Consider the following 22,434-nt stretch of genomic DNA (forward strand, 5'->3'; position numbering starts at 1 on the left):
CTTTCCCTGCCCTATCCATTTAACCAAGGATGCTGATTACAAACTCAGATTTAATTAATAATATAATTATAGGTTAGGATGGTCTAGTGCCTTTGCAGCTCCAAGTACACTAAATAATCAGTTCTGGCTCATGAGGTGCCTAGCCCCAGTGTCTTCCTAAACACAGGGCTTACCTTGGACAGAGGTCACACATTTGTCATCTTATGGAAATGATAGCATCATCTGAACATTACAATCATCCCCTTTTTCAGGGAACAAACCAATCATCATGTAAAGGAAACCATTAGTTTGTAACACAACTGTTCACCAGGCTAGAAGATCTCTTGTTATACAATGAGGCAAGGATGAGTTAGAAATTAAAAACAGGCTGCACTCTGAACTGTAAATAAAGGGAAAGATGAGGGCACCACGGTACATGGAATCCTCCTTCTCAGGACAAAGTGCTAATAATATGCAACTGCAGCTTTCACTGATGAAGACAAGCTCAGTATGAAATATATTGTACTGGTATATTTCAAAAATGAAATTTCTATAGCCATGGATGCTACAGAGAAAAAAGTGCCGCCCTTCTGCCACTGCCATCACTTCAAGGCTGAGCTCATTAGAATTTGTATAGGGACTGTATAAAGCTGCATACAAGGTACCTGCTGTTTTTCCAGATTACCCACTAAACCACACCAGTTTAGATCATGATCTCTGAACAAACCATGAAGTCAGAAGTCTATAGAAATTATTGCAACACTTTTTTAAGCTGACACTCTACAGCTGATACAGCAGAGTAACGTACACTGCCTGCATACAACTCTGATAGCACTTACCCTTCTACATGTCTTTATTCTAACGAATTAGGATATTCCATAAACATACAAGTCCTCAAGAAATCACATTTTAAATTAAGAGGAAACTATTTCATAGCTGCTTTTATTGTTTTCTTCCTATGTCACATTTCTTTTCAAAGATGAAGGGCAAGGGATGGGAAATATAGTAAATTTTTTTACAGCTTTAGAGTTGTATAAAATGCAAAGCTTACCTCTCCCTTGTGCTAAGTTCCTGTTATATCCTACAGGACTAAAGTACTCAAATATAAAGACAGCCATGGCAGACACGATGAGAAGCATCACAAACATCATCACCCAGACAGAAGCGCTAAAAGGCTCTGCAGCAGAACAGATAAGAGAAACAGAAACAGTTCATTAAACTGGTTGCAGCACAAGAATTCTAATGTTTTTGGCTGGGCAAGCCCAGTGGCTTTACTTATTATAGCTTTTTCCAACCAAAACAATAGCAATAACTAAGTAGCAATATATTTAAAAACTGCTGTTGCTACACACAAAATTCCTACAGTCATATTCTTAAATGCAAGTTACAATTCAAAGCCAAAGGCTGCACCCTTTTCTTTGACAAAGCTTGAACTGACACTGAGTGGCAAATCAGTGGATTGACTCTCTGCTTATCCAGCTGACAACCAGGTGGCCCATTTCTATTGATCCCATGCTGCAGGCACCCAGCAGCAAAACAGCCCAACTGCTGTGGCTGTGTCTGCAGAGCAAAGCAACCAGCTATAGGCTTCATACGTTTGGTAATTCACTAAAGTACATTTCCCTCCCATTTTCTATCCAAGAAGAAGTGTTAGCTAACTACTTACATTCCAAGTAAACCTTTTTTTTCAGACTTTTTTTCTCCTAACATTCACTTTCATCTTCCTAAAATGAAGATGAGGTTTTTACCAATTGCAAACACATCCTTTTAAATTCTCATCTTCATCAGGAAGCAAATTTCTGAATCAAGATGTTTTTAAAGAAAACCGGATGTCAGTTTGAAAGACAGAAAAATATGACTAAGAAAATGAGGCAGGTTGGAAAAGAAAGCTAAAAGCAGTTTTGAATACCAGACTAGGCACCAATTTTTTGAAAGGATTGGACATGATAATAGTATATGACAAAATCACAAGTTCTCTGATTTCAGGAGCTCGTGTGGCAGTTGTCATAGTATAAGGATATACGTAAGAAAGGTTTTGTATGGCAAAATGATAATTCTTTATTAGGTCAGCTTATTTGGGGGATCTTATGTCCTGTTTTCGATAGATAATGTGAGAGTGTGCTCTCCAGTGCTAGGGGAAAAAATATCTTAATATATTATTTCAGGTCACAATCAAGAAGAGTTTGAAACTAAAAGATATTAGTTTGTTACAACACTTTGCCTGTTTTTGAAAGATCAAATGGTTCCTCCATCCTAATTACTTCATTCTTGTCATTTAAATTAAGATTTGAACAACTGAGAATTCTTCCATCATTGCAGGAAACAACCATGAGTGAGAGCTGAGGTGTGCCAAGCCCAATAGCTCCATCTGAACCTTGCCAGAGTTAGCATAAATTATTCAGTCAGGACTAGAATTAAGTGCAATAATTCAGGCCCAGGCATGGAAATCTCATGAGATTATTTGCCTTTGCTAAAATTTCTTCAGAAATTTTGAACCAAGAACAAATTCCAAATAGCCCCACTGATTATTTTGAATGTGAAGTAAAATGGCATGACAGGGAAATTTTAAGCCAAAATCTTCTCTTTCAGTCTATAAGATAAGGTTAAGGAAAAGTACATTTTTTAAAACATTATTTTAATTTTAAGAGATGTTGTTAAGTTCTTTCAATTACTTTAATTATTTATTTGGAAGAGAACAGTAAGAGAGCAAAATAACAGAATTCTTCAAAGGCAGAGAAAGATCTGTTGAGATGCACACAGGTAAAGGACATTATGTAGCCAAACATAGATCATAACAAATATTAAATTAATTCACATATTAGCTGGAATAAATTGGAATTCATATAAAATTATTTTGACAGCATTCTCATAGAAGAAAGTAAGCTTGATAAAACTTATCAAAAGCAACACTGCAGAAACAGCAATGGTGACTTGTCAAATTGTAAATAAGGCAAAGGGCAGAACAGTCAGATGTGAAAAAGTGAGCTATAAACAAGCTCACTTGTTTAAAAAGTTTAAATTGAATGTACTTTAATAATTTAAGCAGTCTGATACTGAGGTAGAGGATTAAAAGAAGGAATACAGAAATAAAAAGCTATTTAGAATAGCAAGCAGTAAAATTGAACAAGTACAAAATCAATAGAATAACAAAGTTGATCTTCCTGTCATATTAAAGATCAAATTATACATTCAGAGCTGTTCTTTGATTCTCAAGGGACAGAAAGAAAACTTCCCTCAGGGAAACAGTGGGTTTTATAATAACTTTCAGGAAAGCTATGCATTGGTAGAAAAATACTAATATAAAACTTGCCAGTGTACATTTAAAATGAATGGCAATGGAAAGTATTGAGCAATAAAAATACATCTCACTCCACTAAGCATGATTTTTACCTCCCACCACAATACATAAAATTAGCAGGGGTATAGATAGATTTCCTGTTCCTCCAGAAAAAGAAAACTGACCTCACCTATGAACTCTCTCTCTCTAAAAAATATAGAATTTTTGATTTGAGGTTTCTCATGTGTTTAAATAAAACATATTCATAGATCTTGTACATGTGAATTTTAGTATGATATGAAAATGTTCTGATGTGAATAAAGTTCTCATTTGAAGGAGTTGCTCACATCTGAAAGAGCACAGAGCAGATAATGAGGAAGGGGCCGTCACAGCCCATCAGTTACTCAGGTCTGTTGGATACAACCACTCAATGGAAAATCTAGTTCAGACAAAACCCTGCATTCACCTACGTTTGTAGTAAGAAAACCAGATAGTACATGAACAGCAAACACATTATTTAGGGGGAAAAAAACATATTTGACAGATTTTCTTAAAAGGTCTTTAAAAAGAATTATGTAAGGTGACTCTGTTCCCCAACATTTACTTAATTGAAACAAAATCCGTTTGTCAATAAATTATCTGCCTGATACTGTTTTCATGGTAAAGTGTTTTACTACTATGCACACCTCATCAAAAGAGAGTAATTTCCAGTAAAGTGGCAGTTTCATCGAGATCTAAAAAACCAGAACATACTTCTGAAGGCACAGACTTGATTTACTGGTGCAGCAAATCAGATTTTTTCAAAAGCAATGCTATTCTGTAGCACCTTTTAGGAAGGGGTTATTTTTATTTATTATTATTATTATTATTATTTGTAGTTCAAGTAAACCAATAACAATACATGCATTTGACATATCTAATAACTATGTCACGAAAAATGCAAAAGCAGCCTCTCTTTTGATGACAGCTGTAAGGCAGGTTTTTAAAAGGTAAGCAGAGTCCATAGTGAAAATCGACTGCACTTGTAGCATATTTAGAAAACACCCCAGTACTTATATTTTAAATAATGTTAAAATGTTGCAACTGCAATTTAAAAAAGTAATTAACTTTATAAGTCAATGACTTAAAGAAATTAAGATACTATCCAAATATTTTAATTAAAAATATAGCCACTTATATTCAATTCAGAAGTCTTTCATTCATTAAACAAAAATATTAGACATCCCCAAAATCCGTTTTGGTATCACCAGGAAAGTTATTTGATTACTCACTGCATTATATTTATTTGTATCAGGCCTGCAATATGCCTTCATGGAACAGGTATGAGAAATAATTTCTGTTGCTCAATGATAGTTCTGGTGCAAGAAAACTCAATTCTTTGCTCACTCGTAGCTGCTCAATCCTGCACCAACAATCTGCTCCTTGATGACTACAAGTGATTTCAGTGGAACTGAAGAACCCACACTTAACAATCTAGAAAAAAATCCCATATAGTCCGTGATGGGAAAATGGCATCACTGCTGACTGAAGGGACTTGAACATACTGAACTCTTCCATAAGATATCTGGAAAACACTGATTTCCCACCCCCCACCCCCACTTTCACTTAAATTATGTTAGTGTCATTAGCACTATTTTCCTGTGTAAAATAACTTTAAAAATACTGGGCCAAAATACACTATGAAGAACATAACAGCATCCCAGGCACTTTTCATCCACCTCATGGTTCATATAACTTTCAGCTTCAGGTATTTTCAGGGTAATCACCAAATACAAAAATAAAGAATAGACACTAAAAGAGAAGGAGAGGGAAATAATAAGAGGAGAAATGAACAATTCAAACAAGGAAATAAAAGCAAAGTCTTTTTTTCTTTACATTTCATCTCCTTTCTGTCCAGTCTTTCATTTCTTTACTCTGCTGTTAAACTGCATCATCACAACTCCACAGTTCAATTGCATCAAAGTAGAAAACACTCAGAAGCAGCTAAATTATCTGTCATATCTCTTCTAATTCTAAGGAATTTTTTTATTATTTTTTTTTACCTATTCCATAATGGCAGTACAAATTATTTTGTGAATATAAATGTTAAAAACATAAGAAACCATTTATAATGGGCTAAACAAGCATAAATTAGTTAGTAAATAAACAGTTTTTAAAGAAGTAATTTTCCCAGTTGAAGATTTTGTGGGATTATTTTTCATATTGAAATCACTGGTTTTCATTACTGGATCTGAAACCAGCAGCACTATTTTCAGGTGCTAATAATTGTGTTAATCCACACATCAACACAGTACTAACCCTCTAATGTAAAATACAAAACTTGACAGAAACATCCATGCACTGTACAGGTTAACAACGAAACCTGCCCAACTCCACAGTCATGCAATTAAATGATCTGGAGGGGCTGGAGAATCATACCTAGAAAAGCAGATGGTGAAACTGTGCCATTGCTCCGTGACACCATGACACTAATCCCAGTCTCAACAAATGGCACTGAAAAGTCAACCACTTCAGAGCGCTCTTCGTTGATAGTGAGAGACCCCACAGCCATCACCGCACGATGGTAAACCACCTGGTCCACAAAGAGAAGACACCACCAATATTACTCAGTAGGGAACATCTCATTTCTCCAACATCATTAAAAACAAGCTTCACTAAGTTCTTACTTGAGAGCTTTTTTACCTAACAGAACTTACTTCACCAATCATTCCATTCCACACATTATTGACTTTTTTGCCATGCTTCCCGTTAGTCACCAAATACAGGTCGTATGTGAACTTGACGGTTTTAGACAACTTCTTCAAGATATCAATGCAGAAACCTTTGCAGCACTTCTTCACATTGATTCCCTCATTAGTTGAGTTGCTGTCAAGAGAGAAGAGAGACAGAAACATTTCTACTGGGAAAAGCAGAACCACCATAACAGCAAGACTCAGTATACTGTGAAACATTTTGTCATACGTATGAGTGACCATGTTTTTCTGAATCAATGGAGAAATAATCCACAGGATATTTTATATGGTGTTTGTAGCTCTTACTAACCATAATGCAGTTGCTTTCCAGCCTACTGCACTTCTCCATCAAAACATAGTCTCCTCTTTCTGATCTCTTTCTTAATCATTTATTACTTTTACTCTCATGACATGAGACTACATGTCATTTAGTAATTAGAGAACTCCCAGGATGTAAGCAGTGTAAAGGCACAACATCTCACCATAATGAAAATGGATGTTGCACCTTTTTCTGCACTTTGAGAAGATGAATTTTCTCTAGACAGCATGTAACAGTGGTATTTTATGCTGGAGTAGTTTATCCCTTATCAAACAGGAGACATTCTCAAATTGTTAGAGTTATTAAAACAGGCATATTTCAACATAACCTGAAACAATTCACAGAGGACCCATTAAAACAATCTAATTTTAGAATACAATCTTCTTAATTCAATGTGACTCATGTATATAACCAGACCTTTCAACTTGTTAAGAAGGAAGATGGGCAAGCAAAATCATACCTTGTGGGAAAGGGCAAGATGAAATGAAACACGGAAAGAAAAGCCAATATAGGAAGGAAGAGGAAAAGGAGAACAAAGTAGCAGAAAACAATTATACAATGAAAGAAGCAAGGGGGAGAAATAATGAGAAAACAGAGGAATACATTTTGATTATTTTTTTTAAGGAATATTGTGTATTTGCTTACTTAATTTTGATAAATTTACGACATGGCACGGTGTTTTTTTGGCAACTTTCCATCAAAGGATCCACATCCTCAACAACGACAAAGGGAGCCTCCTCCAGGGTGACAATACTCAAATGGTTGTCGTCTGGGTCGCTGTCTGCAAAAGAGCTGTACCTTGGCCAGACAGAGTACTTCAGGCTCAGCGAGTTGTTCTCCCATTTCCCCACCTGAAAAGCCAAGATACACAGCCTGCTGTTATCTGCTTTCTTGTTTTTGACAAATGAGATCTAAAATTAAATGTGCTGGGATACAGGCACAGGAAATTACATTGCAAAGACAGTTGTCTTGGGTTTTTGTTATAAAAATTACTTTGGAACTTTTTAGCAACTGCATGAAGTGAAAAAATGCACCGCAGTAAAGAAAAAGAAGGTAACATTATTTCAAGAGATAACAGCTTTATGCAGACTGGATGACATTAGTTAGCACTATCTGTCACTTGGCTGTAGCTGCACTGAAATTTGGCATGTATTATTTCCATTTGACTTGAACCAGCAACCTGATACTCCATTTATAATCAGGATCAACTTGCAGTAACAAGCAAACAGATCTCAAAAAAAAAAGAAAAAAAAGAAAAAAAAAAAAAAAAGGAAACTAACCACACACACCCACCAGACTGATAAGCAAACTATCATAATATCCTTCCTGTATCTTCTCAAAAGGGAAGATTCTTCTATTATTACAGTGTGAAAAGCCATTGTGAAAGCCTTTGTCTAGTGTTTCATCCCACCTGAACCAGGTCAAATCACATTCTTAGTAAAGCCAAGTTTAAATGTGCATTATTTAGTTCTTATTAGAAATAAAATTTTATTCTGCTTAAGCTAATGTCAACTCTTGGGGGATTTAAGAAATCGTATTCCACTTTACACTAAAATTATTTACTTAATTTTGTAAATGATCCCTTCTAAAATAACCAGCATTTTCCTTCCACTTCCAAAACACCAGAAAGGGGCATATATTTAAATAATTTTAAAACTTTTGCATCTTCTTGCGCAGTTTGTGCTTAGCAACTTTGTATCCACAAATCTAATTGCATGCTTTATCCAAGTGGAGGTGACAGGTAATATAAATGAGCTAGTGATCCACAAAACATATAACCTATTTCATTTTAATAATTCTTCAGTTACCTAAGCTAAACAAATTATAACACAATCATGAAACTGCGAAAAGACTTGTTTTACAAGACAAATGGTGGGAATTAACAGCACAATGAGAGACTCAGGTCCTGAAAATAAGGTGTATGAAATTGTCACCTACAGGCTTTAAATTAAACACAAAAATTCCCAAAGAATATGATTTATATCCATTCCCATTTAGGGAAGCACATAAGCACCTGCCTTTTGCAATTTCCTTTCCATCCTATTTAAAGTCAAGATGTTTTGATGAACTTTAATGTAGAAGGCAGGGATGCCAAATCTCTATACACTTAAATGTAGGAAATACAAAATATCTCAAGGCAATTAGGAATTCACACCTAAATCAATGGGAACCAGGCACAGGATTTGTACTACATACAGTTCTAATTTGAAATTTATCCAAAACAGAATGAAACCTTTGTATGAGAAGCAATTTAATACACAGGGAAACAAATCTATTTAACTCTGTGTGAGACAGTTATATCGCAATATTAGTGTAATTGTCCAGTTGTGGTATATAGGCACATCCTCAGCAGAGCCTTGCTGGTTTACATTAGCTTACAAAGTGTCATTTAGACCTATTCCTAAGTATGCCACAAAGTAGGCCATCTGGAATGGAATGAATTCCAGCCAGCTCAGTACTTCAGCCAAATGACAAACGTGCCAAATACTACAATGAACTCCAGAAGTGGAAAACATGCCCAGCAGTCTAACTATTCCAACTAGCAAGAAGAAAAGAAATGTGACCGAGGGTCAATTGCATTTGTGTGTTTAGGACTAGAGCAGTGGCAGCACCTGCCTTTCTAACGCACCCAAAACAGGACTCTGGGAGGAGCCAGCTCTGCCTAAGCCTGAAGCACTTCCCTTTGCAAGCCACTCCCTCCACATGGACCAACAGGAATACAAGCTGCCCACAACAATATGAGTTCACTGACAAAAACTCTAATTACTGTTTTGATGCTGTAAAAAGAGAAATCATAACACACTTTCATACTTCTATTAGGGTAACTGCTACTATTGCCCTGAAGAGGGTGCAACCAGAGATATTTTTAAATGGGTGAATTTGGGGAAGTGATAATTTCTTTTGTCAGTTCCATCTGTATGGAATTGCTATGTGTTGAGCAAATCTCTTAAATTAGGTCCAGAATTTTTCATCTGTTGCATTCCATGAATTTTCAGTCCTTGTAACCTTATTTTAAAAATAAGAAATAAAAATTAAGACCTTGCCTTGGGTCTCAGAGCAACCCTGCTTCTCTGTCCACAGAGGTCTATGCTATAGTCCCAGGGTGTCACAGTGACTTCATCTGGGCTTTATATGGTGCACAAATCACATGGCCATTGCATCCCTGCTACCACCAGTACAGCGAGTAACCCACAGTGTCAGGAATCACAACCAAAAAAGTACAAGAAAATGATATCAATGTCGTTAAGAATGGTAGGAAGGCAAAAGGCAGGATATCTCACAGAATCCTCACTGGCGGGCTAAGAATGACAAATGAGGAAGGGCAGTAGTTAGGAAAGCCTGTGGGTCACACTCCTTTTGGTTAAGAAATATTTCCACTGGATTTGCTTGTTGGGTTTGCATTGCTGCTGATGCTGAACTCACGAGTGGACAGTTCTCATGTTTATTTGGCACTTGGATTTTAAATTAGCTATACTGTTGAAGATTACCTGGTGCACTTCTACTGTTCTGCTACAGTTCTGAATGATCAAAACACTTTGTTTTCCAATTATATAAGATGGAGGGTAAGAATCTAGTTTTACACAATTAAAGCACATAGTCAAAGTATGGGAGGATTTCATATTTGTATTAGAAAACTCCTGGCTTGTGCAGAGCTAGTTACAGTATTGTTATTAAGAATATAAACGGTATTAATTATTTACATGTTTTGTACCTTGTTATATGATTTAGTTCTTTCAACGTCTTTGTGCAATTGATAGTATCCCTTTTTTATGCAAAAGCTGTAGAATAAGCAAAATTAAAATACGAGCAGGTTCCCAAGAACAATTTAAAAAAAAAAAAAAAAGATAATTTATGCAATTGCATCCTTATGTAGGCGACCTGCAGGATCAGCATTTATGTCACTTATGGAAGTCATAACTGGCATTAGAAATGCAGTCAATATCAATTTTGAATGCCTTTTAAACCTTCAAATACTTAGGGGAACAAACCATCAGGCTATAACAACTGCACATGCTCATTTTGTTTCAGAACTTTATAGAGAGGTCAGCTTATCAAGTGTAAGAATTTGCATGCAAACCCAAAAGTTGAGTTCTCATTAAACACTGACAGTTAAAGTGGCAAAACCTCTGAAGCAAAAAAAGTTACACAAGGGCTTGTTTCACCTGTAAAGGTCATTAGAAATGCTGTACTATATCAAAGTTCATATGTAAAATATGAAAAGTAGAATATGAAAAGTTCAGTTGTTGCTCTCAGTGGGAGACAACAGTCATATTTGAATAAACCATTCTGTAGTGAAATAGTTGACCAACCTGGACAGCTACAAAATCCAATTGCCTCCAGTGCTTTGCAGCATTCATTTTCAGATTGTGCTACTTCGTGGTCGTTATAGCTACTGATGAAATGAATTGAATGCAGCATCCTCCAAGCAAGTCCAAGCCTCTAGATTTGAGGTAGAAGGGTCTGTGTTTAAATTAATGCTTACCTGCTAATATTTTCACTCCAGTGAAGAACTGTTGTTTTTTTTTCTTTTCCTTCCTTCTGCAGTTTAAAACTTTCTGCTTTTACTTGATCAATCTCAAGGGAACTCTTTGCTATTCATGAACTTTTTTCTTATAACCTCAGTCTTTAAGCCATCACAAGATAGCCAGGAGACAACAGAAAGTTAAAATACTGCACAGACTTGTCAGATTACCAAAACTGTGTTTTGTTAGGGTGGAGATGGATAGAAGAGAACTTTCCAGGAGATAATTTCCATTGTCCTAATTTCTTGAAAGAAAACAGTTCAGAAAGTGGGCAATGGTACATATATCACTGTATTTATTTTTTTTAACTTGTACCTTCTTTCCTATTTTCTCCACCTTCACATGCAGTCTGGAATTTTCTCTTAGTTATCATTTCTACAGGATACAGGAAGGAAAACAGAAGGAGAGCACATAAGAGCTCATTTGATGTCAGACTAAGCAGTCACAGGGTCCTCATTACATACATGGTTTGACCACCTCCTGCATACCTATTTATTTTTTGAAACTTGCAGCCAGGAAGGGTGATGATAAAGTATTTGGTGAGTTTCTGTCTAATACCTAAATAAATGCAGCTAGCCTAAGAAAGAGAACTTGCAAAGCACTCTCTAAGTAATACAGGGATGACTGACATAATCCAAAATCACACACTCTCACATAGACCATCGAATCAAAGGAAAAAGAGCAAAGCCAGATCCTAGGCAGAGAGAGAAAAGAGCAGAGTATGTTCTTCCTTGTGTGCCAATGCTGGCATGAAAAGAATGTCTCTCACACCAGCCTATCTCATAGAAAACAAACAAATAACTCAGTCCTATCACCCTCTTTTCCCAGCAGATGGAAGCTGTATGCAATACACAATCATCCTTTTGTCAGAAAAAATCCTACACAACAACACGGATGCTAAACACACTCCCAGGACCACCTGACCAAACCTTTGAAAACAAAAATTGTCAGGGATGCTCTTTCTACATTAAAAGACACACATACTGCAAACATACCTTTTCAAGCTGTCTCACTTCATGAGGAAAACAATGCTGAGTAAATGCAAAATCTAACTCACCTTACTTCATAGAAAAGCTACTTGTTACTTTTATTCCATCACACTTTTCCACTTACAAGGAAGAGCTACTCTGGCAAGCTTTAATCAGTAACTTAAAAGTATAAATTGAGTGTGTCAGGTTAGCAATAACAGGCAGCTGAAGAACTGAGCACAAGAGCAAAATCCTTCCTCCAGAAACAGCATCTGTTGTGTACCTTCTGCTGCAAACCGCTGCGCTGCTTTGTGTTTCTGAAGGTCCATATTTCACAAAGATACTCTAAATGCAAATGACAAAATACAATGTGAGCAGTTTCATGTCTTATTAATAGGGAGTGGTTTCCTGGCCTGGGTGGTTTGAAGACATCCATTTAAAGACTTTGAAGTTTTCAGAATTTGCTCCAAAATCTCATGTGGGATATGCAAATGTACCACTCTTCCCTCAGGGCTGCTCCTTTCACTGACAGGAAGGCACCAACACTGTGACCAGTAGGGCTCAAAGGAAAACACAGTACCCAGAGGGATTAGTAACAAACAGAGAGAGAAAGAAAAGCTATCACCTCCTCTAGCCTCATTTTTCAATACAAAATTAGTAACAAGCACTCACCAAATCCTCAGTGGTTGGTACAGTTTTGGTACTGGGAAATGTTCCAAATAACTCTATGTAGCATAAGAGTTCAAACTCATGCCAGAGAAGCCATTTTATAAGCTGATTATGTCATTAGAAAGAAAGAGCTAGAGAAGTTTATAGCCCCTTCCTCCACCTCCTTGTGGGAGAAAACTTTTTGCCACCTCCGCACCCAGTGAAGATAATACAGCGCTCCAGAAACATCCAGATGGCCATACGTTTACCTCCAGGGAGAAACAGCTGCCCTGAAAGCCTTCCTACACCTTAACCTCTGCTTTGACATCAGCTGTAAAGAACAGGAGCAAAGCCCACTTCATCACTTCTTTCCATAGTACCTGTGACACCTTTAGAGCAGCAGTGAGGAGGGAACCATCCTCCTTGGGAACATGGGATTTAAGAAATACTGCATAATAATCGATGCAATTCAAACAATTCAGTACAGAAAAGGTGAAGGGAAAGGGCTTTAGCCTAAGTAAAAGCTCACTGATAAAGAAAAAATATGCAATTTTCACTCAACAGTGAGTGTCAGGACAGGCATATTTACAGGAAGACTAAATACACTAAGCAGCAAGGATGGAACAAAGAAAATGACAACCTAGCAGATGTCAAAGAGCATGCTGTTTCTGCTGTGGGCAAAATAATCCATCATGTTAAGCCAGAGAACTACTGACAAAGGCATAGCAGTAAATGCATTATTAGATCATGCCATTTCATCTATTCTAGTTAAAATACATGCATTTCTTCACAACTTTTGGGGTATGTCTATCATGAGGCATCGGGATCTCTCAGCTGTCATGACCCCTGCTCTGAGATAAACTGAGATTTCCAAGATAACTGCCCTGTACCCTTTCAGGGACTTATTAGCTCAATACTCTGACAAAAAGCTGTCAGAACTCTGATTGAGTGTTAGGTTATTCAGTTCTTGTCCAGTGAAGTTTCAGCTATACCATTGGATACAATAACTGTCTTTTGTTGGCTACACAGCAGTGGATGTGAGTAGCCAGGTGGAGCTCTCTGGGAAAACATTGGCTCATTTATTCTAAGGGAGAAATCAGGCACCCTCTGCCCCCTCACTCATTCCTACTTAGATACAAATGTATACAATCTCAACAGAGATTGTAAATCTGGCATATGCTAGTTAGTCAGAGCAAAATCAAGCTCTACATTAAATCCTGCATCAGTAGAAAGTTAAAAATTATTATGTTTAGCATAAATCTGGGTGTAAGCAATTGTGCCATGCAGTACCTGTTACTCTTGCTTCTTGTAAAAATTCATTGTCTATTGAAATGTAGTATTTTATATCTCATAAATTCTCCCAGAATACAAATCACCATGGTAATTTTATCTATACTTATCTGGGAGCACCAGTAGAAACTGTTTTTTTACTCTGGAAGTCATCTTTACAAATTGAATACCTTCATCTTCAAATGGTATTAAGTCTCCTCTTCCTTGGCTGGATGAGACACCAGGTCCCACCCCACTGAAAGAAACTTAAACAGGGGAGTTGCAGCTGGTACTGCTGGACATCTGAGGGTTTTTCAGCACTAGCACAGTCATTCCGCAGCACTTGGGTCATATTTGGGCAACACTGGAAACTTTGGCAAATCTATCAAGTTTCAGTGAAACAAGCACACTAAACTTGTCTTAAAAATCTCTCGCCTGAGAACAGGCAGCCCCTCTGCCTGTCAAGATTAGCAGCAAGAAAATGAATGTTGGTGTCAGAAGCTTGAGTAGCTGCTTTAGGATCTGTCAAAACATCTTGCTGAACATGCCCAAAAGTAATTTTCAGTCTTCAAACTACTCTCATCCAACCAGCTTTTTCCAGAACCTGATATGGGACAAATTCCTCAGTCAAGCCCATTTATATGTAAAGTTAACACTTCAAAGTTCTGATACTGAGTCATTTGTAAAAGAAGAGAAACTTACTTTCTTAGGGATAAGATATATGCTCTTTAACTATGGTTGAATATATATTTTTTATAACCTCAAGCTTCAAATCAAGTATATCCATTCTGAGACCATGGAAAAATTGTACCTAAGTAAAAGCATATTTTTTACAAAAAACAAAGAAAATTTAATTTTAATATTGCATCCTATATTTTCAGGAAAATACTGGGCAAAAAAACTTCACATAAAACATAATTACTCTTTCTTACATGTTATCTGCAATTTACTACATTACATTGTACATTACATTGTACATTACTTGCATTAGGAGGACAGCAGACTATTGCACTGTCAGTTTTTAATTAGTAAATTCTTTAATTAAATTATAGGATGATGCTTTCCAAATACAACTGTGGACATTTAATAAGATTTTAATAAAACAATTCTATTATTGTAGTACTGTAATTTTAAGTAAGAGTATGTGCCTGTCTGGAAACTCTCATCAAGAAATGTTAGACCTCAGGTAAGTAACTCTGACTGTATTGAAATTGAGCAAAACAGCCCAAGGAGAAAGAACCTGGAGAAAGAAATCAGCTGAGAGGTACAGGGTGAGAAATGCAACTTGGAAAAGATGTCAACACAACACTACAGAGATGTTTCCATAAACCAAAGGGTGGGCAAGGGCCTTCTCACATCTCTGAGTCAGAAGCACTGTCCTGTTATTTCTGCAGCACACAGTGACAATCTGCTGGTATAAACGTGGGGTGCTCTGAGATAGCCGAGAGCTACATCCAGCTTGCCAGGATAATGGATTAGTCAGTTTATTTGTCTTCATCCACAGAGGCAGGGATCAGCTTGTGGTCAGAAGAATAATTCTAGTAGTGACAGCCCGTTCTTGGCTGCCTTTCACTTCTCCCCTCTGACATAATTAAACCTGGCCCCCTTCCCACAGTACTGCCACAGAGAAGCAGACCAGAATGCTGCAGCTAGGGGCAGGCTGCCTCCACCCAAGGAACTCCTCCTGGGCTCTAAAGCAAAGGGATAGCTAGAAGAAAATGCATTAATTTTTTTCTGGACAGGACCTTTTCTTCAGTCACTCTTTTTTTCCTCCTAGAAGCCCTTCAATATGGCAATGAGCAGGAAGGGATTCACCGGGTGGAAAACTGCACAGACAACATAAGCATCAGCCTCCAGAGAGCCTTGCACCCCAGGGCAGCAGGTGGGGCATGTGCTGCCACATACAACATGCACAGTGAGATGCAGGAAAACCTGCACCACATCTTCCATCTTCAGACAGTAGATAAGGCTGAAACAAGCTCAAATTATTTCTTGTAAATAATGCAAGTTCATATACCCCATATTGCTTTACTGTTGTTGGCTCATTTTTCAAAAACATCAAAACAATCTTCTCTTTTCCTTTGCATGATCTCTTCAGAAAAGTTTCAAGGTACAGAATGTATTAAATTATTATACCATCAATGTTGTTGGCTGCCTCTCTGGCCATTTTCTCTCTTTGATGCCTCATACTAATATTCCCCAAGTAGTATAATATTTTTTTCCAGAACATTATAAATTATATACAGACTGCTGAAGAATTTAAAAATAGGGTAAGAAACATTCTTAATGGTTACTGGGCAAAAGATTCCTCCTCCCAAATATTCAGATTGATACATCTGGATAGGATTAAATTTATCCACAGAATTGAATTTGTATCAAAAGAACACAATGAAATACATAGCATAATCTAGGACTACTCTCTATGTTCTTGCATTACTAGCATATTTACTGAGATGTCCTTGAGTAATTCTTATTTTGTCACTATTATTCAATAGCATGAAGAGTCAGAGTCTTACAAATGAGCTTCAAGTTGATTTTATGGGATCCTAAAACTATAAGAAAAAGAGTATATAGATTTAAGCAGCAATTTAGATAATGTAGTTATCATGCTTTCTGAATTTAAAATAAAACTGGTGGATGATACAGATATATTTTTATACAGTCTTGTATTGCCAATGGTTTCTAAGGTCCCCTGTTTTTAAAATGTGGGACCACAGGGAGCCTGAAAAATTCAAAGCGAAAACAAATCACAGTTGAGGTGGGAGTTGTAGAGAAAAAAAATCTTGTGTTAATCTTTTTCTTTTATTAGTAGCATATATGATTAACCCTGAGGATATGATTAACACAAAGGATTTTATTAAAAGTGCATAGCAGAACCTGGTCTCAGTAAATTAATTTTCAACAAGGATGTTCTAGAACTCTGATCAGCCCTAAGTTCTGTTTAAATTCTAAATCCCTGTGTTCTGCCACTTTCTTACTATCTATGAAAACAGTATTATTTACTCTTCTTAGTAGCTTTTCCTACTTGTCTATATAGAGGTTAATGGAGATCACCCACCTACCAGGAGAAGACAAGTCAATTCTCAATTTTTAAAGTAAATGTCATAGGCATTATCCTCCAATTCAACAGGAATTTCATAGTTTAAAAAACAAACAAACAAAAAAACAAAAAACACCAAAAAACAACAAACCAACCAAACAAAAACAACTTTTACTCTGAACTCTGTCAAAGAATACAAAGTTAAGCAAATAAAAGGACTGGAGTTGTCAAGCTATAAAAATCCATCCAAATGTAGGTAGCTGAGGCCCAAGTTTCAGGAGATTTTTCAGTCACCCATTTTATTTTACTGAATGGTAAGAAGAAACACAATACATCTTTCACAGAAATCTTCAGAAATCCACATGGCATATCTTCACTGATATGTTGCTTTTCCTGTTAAAACTCATTAGACCTAGTCAGAATAAGGTAAACTTATATTTTCTGAAGTGTTGTGACAAACCTGCTACCATAAAATATCATCATTGACATCAGTGACATTAATCCACTTGCCATGAACAGGTTCTACCAAGTCCCTCTGCTCTCCTCTCACGTCTTTTGCCCAGAGGTAACACTCACCTTTTCCCACTCACGATTGTTGTTCAGCACTATCACCACCAGCTTGGGGTGCACCTGATAACCATCTGCAGTGAAGGACAAGTCTTTACCTTCCCAAGTCACATTCATCATAAACCTAGAAGGCAAGGAAAAAAAGTTCATTGAGAAATTAATGAGCTGTCCCGCAGTTAATGAACAAGCTAGTTCAGTCAGCAGCAGCACAGGTAAAACACAGGCACCACATGAAAATTGTGTGATGGCAGCACGAGGAGTCTGAGCATTTCAAGACAGTATGTAGCAGTAGACAAAGCAAAATAGTGTTCACATATTAATCTTCATGCAGACATAATTTTTAAAGCAGTTTCCACGTTGTGTATGACCTGTACACTCCATGAATAATCTTTCTGGCACTTTTCACAGCTTCGCCAGTTTTTCACAACCATTTGAAACATCAGCTCTGGATGTAACATTCTGCTATTGTCTCGCTGGTGTCATGTTCAGAGGTAAGACCTCTTCTCTGGCTTCTCCTGTTTAGGCTGTCTTCCTGGATAAATTCCACCAATACCTTCAACAAAAATCAGGTATGAAAACCCTGGGGAAGGGTCTTGGTACTCCACTCCTCAGCTTAGGAACATCCTTTAACTCTAGTCCTATAACATTTCTAGCCACTGAAGCTCTTAAATTCCTTATTTAGGTTATACTAATTCTAACACAGTCTATCTAACTATTCCATTTCCTGGATAATATGTCTAGTTTTTGATTTCTAACTGGTGCTTTCCATTCATCATTGAAGCATATATCCTTCTCCAAAGCATTGTCCCTTCATTGACTCCAAATGCTGGCACTCTGGCCATCTAACAAACTTCACTTTCCTCAAAAATAATTTTCTTTCAGAATTTTAAACAGATTTATAATATAAATACATATTTCTATTTCCTCCAGTTCCACATAGCTTCAGTGTTTCTCAGTGAGAACAGATTGTTTCCACGGCTCCAAGGTCAGAAAGAGTGATGAGAAATTGCAGGTTTTATTTAAAGTGCAAATACAGGAAACCTACTGCCAAGACTATGAACTACACAGCATGCAGGTCAAGATCCCCAGGCTGTGATATTGCAAAATCCACCATTTTATACATTATTGGAAGTTCCTTCACCTAAGAAAACTCATGCATGAAAGGGAAGAGAGTAAAAGACTGGCATTGACATTGGTGTTACTTGGTCTTGCGGAAAAAAATTAAAACTCCAGACTGTCCATGTGAGCCTGACAAGGCTCTCCCTGCATGTGAGAAGTAAAACTGCAGTTGTACATCTTGAGATCTCAGGGCAATTCTAGAAGATAACGTGCTATCCACTCCATATGCATGGTCTGAAGTTAATTGCATTGAATTGCAGGGAATACTCAGTGTTTTTCACTGAATGAAATTCAGTCCAAACTTTCACCTAGGTGCTCTTCTTCTGGGACTCAACACTAATATCATTCCATCCCTCAGAAAGATTTGTTTTGACAAGTGTTTACATTATTCTAACTATTCTTCATACATTGCTCAGTAATGTTTTACCCACAAGAAACTGATACAGATTTATAAGCTTGCTTTTTTTCCCCCCCCTTTTTTTTTCCCTGTAGCAGTAGTGGCCTGATCTCCTAATGAATTTGAAAAACTCTTCAGGTCCATATTCAAAGGAGAAAGATTTGTGTTGACATAGCTGCATGAAAATCCCAACAGTAGAAGCACACTAAATACAAGTATATAGACCCACAAGAAAAAATGGCATTAGATCATAACAGTTAATAAGTAAATGTGCACTGCCCTAAACAGTCATATTGACATCATTCAGCACTGGCTTGACAGCAATTTGTAAATTCACCCATCACAATAACTCATATTTTTTGACAGACTTTCAGCGTGAAAATTTTCCCCTTGGCGGAACTTTGCTTTTCAGTTGAACTAATTTCCCATATATTACATTTTTCAGCCAGCACTGAAAGAGCTTACTTGGAAACAAAAAGCCTGTTTGCCACCTTAAGAACAAGTGGCAAACCACCAGACAGAGTTTTCTCATGCATACATATAAGAAACCAACACAACATTTGCTCAGGGCTGAAAATCAAAGCACTGTGACCCAAGGAATGAAATGCCCAGGAAGCCACAGCAAGGGGCAAACAGGGACACACTGTGCAAAAAGGCACTACTTGAGTTTTTGTATTTCTGCATCCACCTTCACAGGTTCCCTCCCGAAGAATACATGTGAAATAATCCCCCACAATGAACACATCACCCTACAGAGCCAGGCAGACATCAACCCATTACAATAAAACTGTAAGCCACGCACTTGGTCTCCTCCTAAGGGCTGCACCACAATCACACACTGTACATCAGCTTTTGTGCCCAGTTGGGTTTTTAAATACATAGCCATTGCTGGTTGGACTGGAGTTGAACCTTTCATTTATGCACTTTGGTAGAATCACTACCCCAGATTTCAAACACCACACATCATGTTACACATGATGAATATGCAAATGTCCCAGCCTACAAGTTAGTCAAGGATCATCACGAGATACTTTGCAGAAGCTGCAGTGATACTCCAGCAGTCCAAAAAGAAAGATGAACCACAAATGTAAAACAAAAAACTGAACTCTTTTTTTTTTTTTTAACTCTGTGACTTTACTACACATTTAGTAGTGAAACACATTTTGCAAGTTAAAATGAAATCTGTAGAAGTCTCTTAAAGTAATATTGAGTCATATACAAAGGTATCAGTGAGCGATGCAGACTGAGCTACCCCAGGTTCTCCAATTGCAACTTCTTTTCCCAAGCATAGTCTTCTGCACAAAATCCATCAACTGTATGTGCTCTTTAGAAACCAAAGCCTACAATTTATACTCCCTTTTGATTTGTCAGTTTTCCTCCACAAAGGACAAATTCCTGGTCAATTTTTAGTAGACAAGATCCTAATCTGCTTGTCTCTATGAAAAACAACTGTGTGCTTTTCAGTCCCTGGTTATGCAGAGTGAGGAAAAAGAAAGCATTTACATTATACATTATTCTTACAGAGTTTTAAGCCCAAGATTAATTCTGTGCAAGGTGTCATTGGTTTGTGAGTTGGTGAATATATACTGCTGAAGTAGATTTGGAATTGCCAATTCCTGTTCTTAACTAAATGAAGTGCTTGATTACTTGAGCTTGTTACTTTAAAGGGGCAATTCAGCATACAACTTGGATTAGAAGTCAATCTGCTTTCATACCTAATTAATGCTCTAACTTTTGCAAAGACAATATAGCAGGGGGCCTTTTTATTATATTAGGACAATGAAGTCTTAGATAACTTCTGCAAACTGAATAACTTCTTACAAACTGGAGTTTTTAAGATTCCCCAGGTGATACAAATATATTAAATGGAATTTTGAGGGCAGAATTCAAGCTGTTCTCCCATTGAATCCCAAAAAGGGAGCCTGCATGGAGGGGCTTCACAGCAAGGGGAATTTCAACTTTAGAAACCAAATGGGTCATGCAAACACCCTCAGCAAATGTCCCATGGTTTTAAAAGCAAGTTTAGAGACAGAGAATTTCAGACTCTCTCAGATGCCCTTTCTTCTGGTTGCTCTGATATTTGCTTCTTTCTTTTTTGTTTCATAAGGATAATTTTATACAGATTCAAACTTTTAAAAGCAGAAATTCAGGACTTGTCAATCCCAGGAACAGAGCCAGCTCAGCAACAACAGGCTGGTTTATAATTAGTGTGAAATCACCTAGTATCCAGCTCCCAAACAGATCACTGGCTAGGAAAAATATAATGGGTAAAGCAAAGGCATTAATAAAAATATATCTCTCCTAAGCTACCTCCAAAGAAGAGAACTTAGTTAGTAGACCTGTAAAATAAAGCACTCAGCCTTGATAGCTGCAGGGAGCAGAAAGCCCACGGGAGTCCATGCTGCCAGGAGTTCAGACCCACATTTCCTGCCCTCATCCTGCAGCCCAGATGACATAATCAAACTGGATAAATTCCTCAGGTCCCATCACATTTTTTATTTAGTGCCTTCTTCAGCATGAAGCAGTGTTTGAAATCTGTGATAACCAAAGGCAATGAAGAGAAACAGCAGAGACTTAGGGAAATACAGACTTCGTGAAATAAAATCTCCCCTCCTCTCCCAAAGAAGGAATTTCCAAACTGAGATTTAAAATAGATGACATGCCTCACAACCAACATGTCCTTTGGTGATATTTCTCTTTCCTCCAAACAGTATGAACCAACCATTTTAATAATCTAGACAACCAGCCTGCCTGTGCTTGGCATTCTACCAGCATCATACCTAAGAAAGCAGGAATGAATCCAAATTTTGTCTTTTCTTCTTTATCTTGTTGAGGCTCTGAACTACTGAACTTCCTTACTATGATTCTACTTTGAAATTTGAAAGAAACTTATCAATAGAAACCCCAAGACAAATTACTTATCATTAAGAAACAGATTTCCTAAAAGCATCTACAAAATTAAATCAAGAAACACCGAGTGTAGAATATGTAATGAGCAGTCTGCAGTACATACAGAAATAGGTCTGAAATAGATCAGTGTTAAGCAAGCTAGCGGTGAGTTTATCAAACAGTGAAGCTCTATTAAAAGACAATTTTATATCTTAGGCTATTTCATTTTCTAAGTTCAACACCCTCGCAGTGGTGCGAAGAGCCTCTTCTTCCTCTTTGTGCCATCTCCGCTTCTGCTCCCCTCAGGCCTCACTCTCCTGAATATAACTCCATGATGATACCCTGCCTTGGAGCTGTATCTCCCTAGGCCTTGAGCCAGCATGGATGAATAAAATTTTGGGAACAATATTCTCAGTGACTGTGAAAAAGGAATCACATGCCAACTACTTGCACCTCCTGCCAGCTCGTCCTTAAAGCATTAGTTGCCACTAGGTCTGGAAAAGTCATTTTGCCCCAATTCTGCCAGACAAGCAACAAAACTCTTATGCAGGCCTTCTGAAAGAGGCATAAGGGGAGGAAGCAAAATTAGAAAGAGCCCAGATGCCCAGGAGGGTGCTACAGACCAGTGTAACTCATAAAGCACCAGAAGGTTTTGTAAGTTAATGTTTTTATTAGCAATAACATTAAAAAAAAAAAAAAAAAAAAAA

At 37.2% G+C, this 22,434-nt stretch overlaps 1 protein-coding gene across 1 annotated transcript in view; it reads right to left on the reverse strand.

Moving 5' to 3' along the window:
- The window catches only part of GRIN2A (glutamate receptor, ionotropic, N-methyl D-aspartate 2A), a 151,071-nt gene that overhangs the window by 40,324 nt on the left and 88,313 nt on the right, over positions 1-22,434 (reverse strand). Inside the window, exons 3-7 of the mRNA XM_010003197.1 lie at positions 17,332-17,446; positions 6,953-7,158; positions 5,953-6,121; positions 5,675-5,828; positions 1,031-1,156 (exon numbers count right to left, since the gene is read on the reverse strand). Of these exons, the coding sequence (XP_010001499.1) occupies positions 1,031-1,156; positions 5,675-5,828; positions 5,953-6,121; positions 6,953-7,158; positions 17,332-17,446 (770 nt within the window). The remainder of the gene's footprint in view (positions 1-1,030; positions 1,157-5,674; positions 5,829-5,952; positions 6,122-6,952; positions 7,159-17,331; positions 17,447-22,434) is intronic.

This window comes from Chaetura pelagica, unplaced genomic scaffold (assembly GCF_000747805.2).
Source record: "Chaetura pelagica isolate M959 unplaced genomic scaffold, ChaPel_1.0 scaffold138, whole genome shotgun sequence".
Classification (NCBI taxonomy): Eukaryota; Metazoa; Chordata; class Aves; order Apodiformes; family Apodidae; genus Chaetura; species Chaetura pelagica.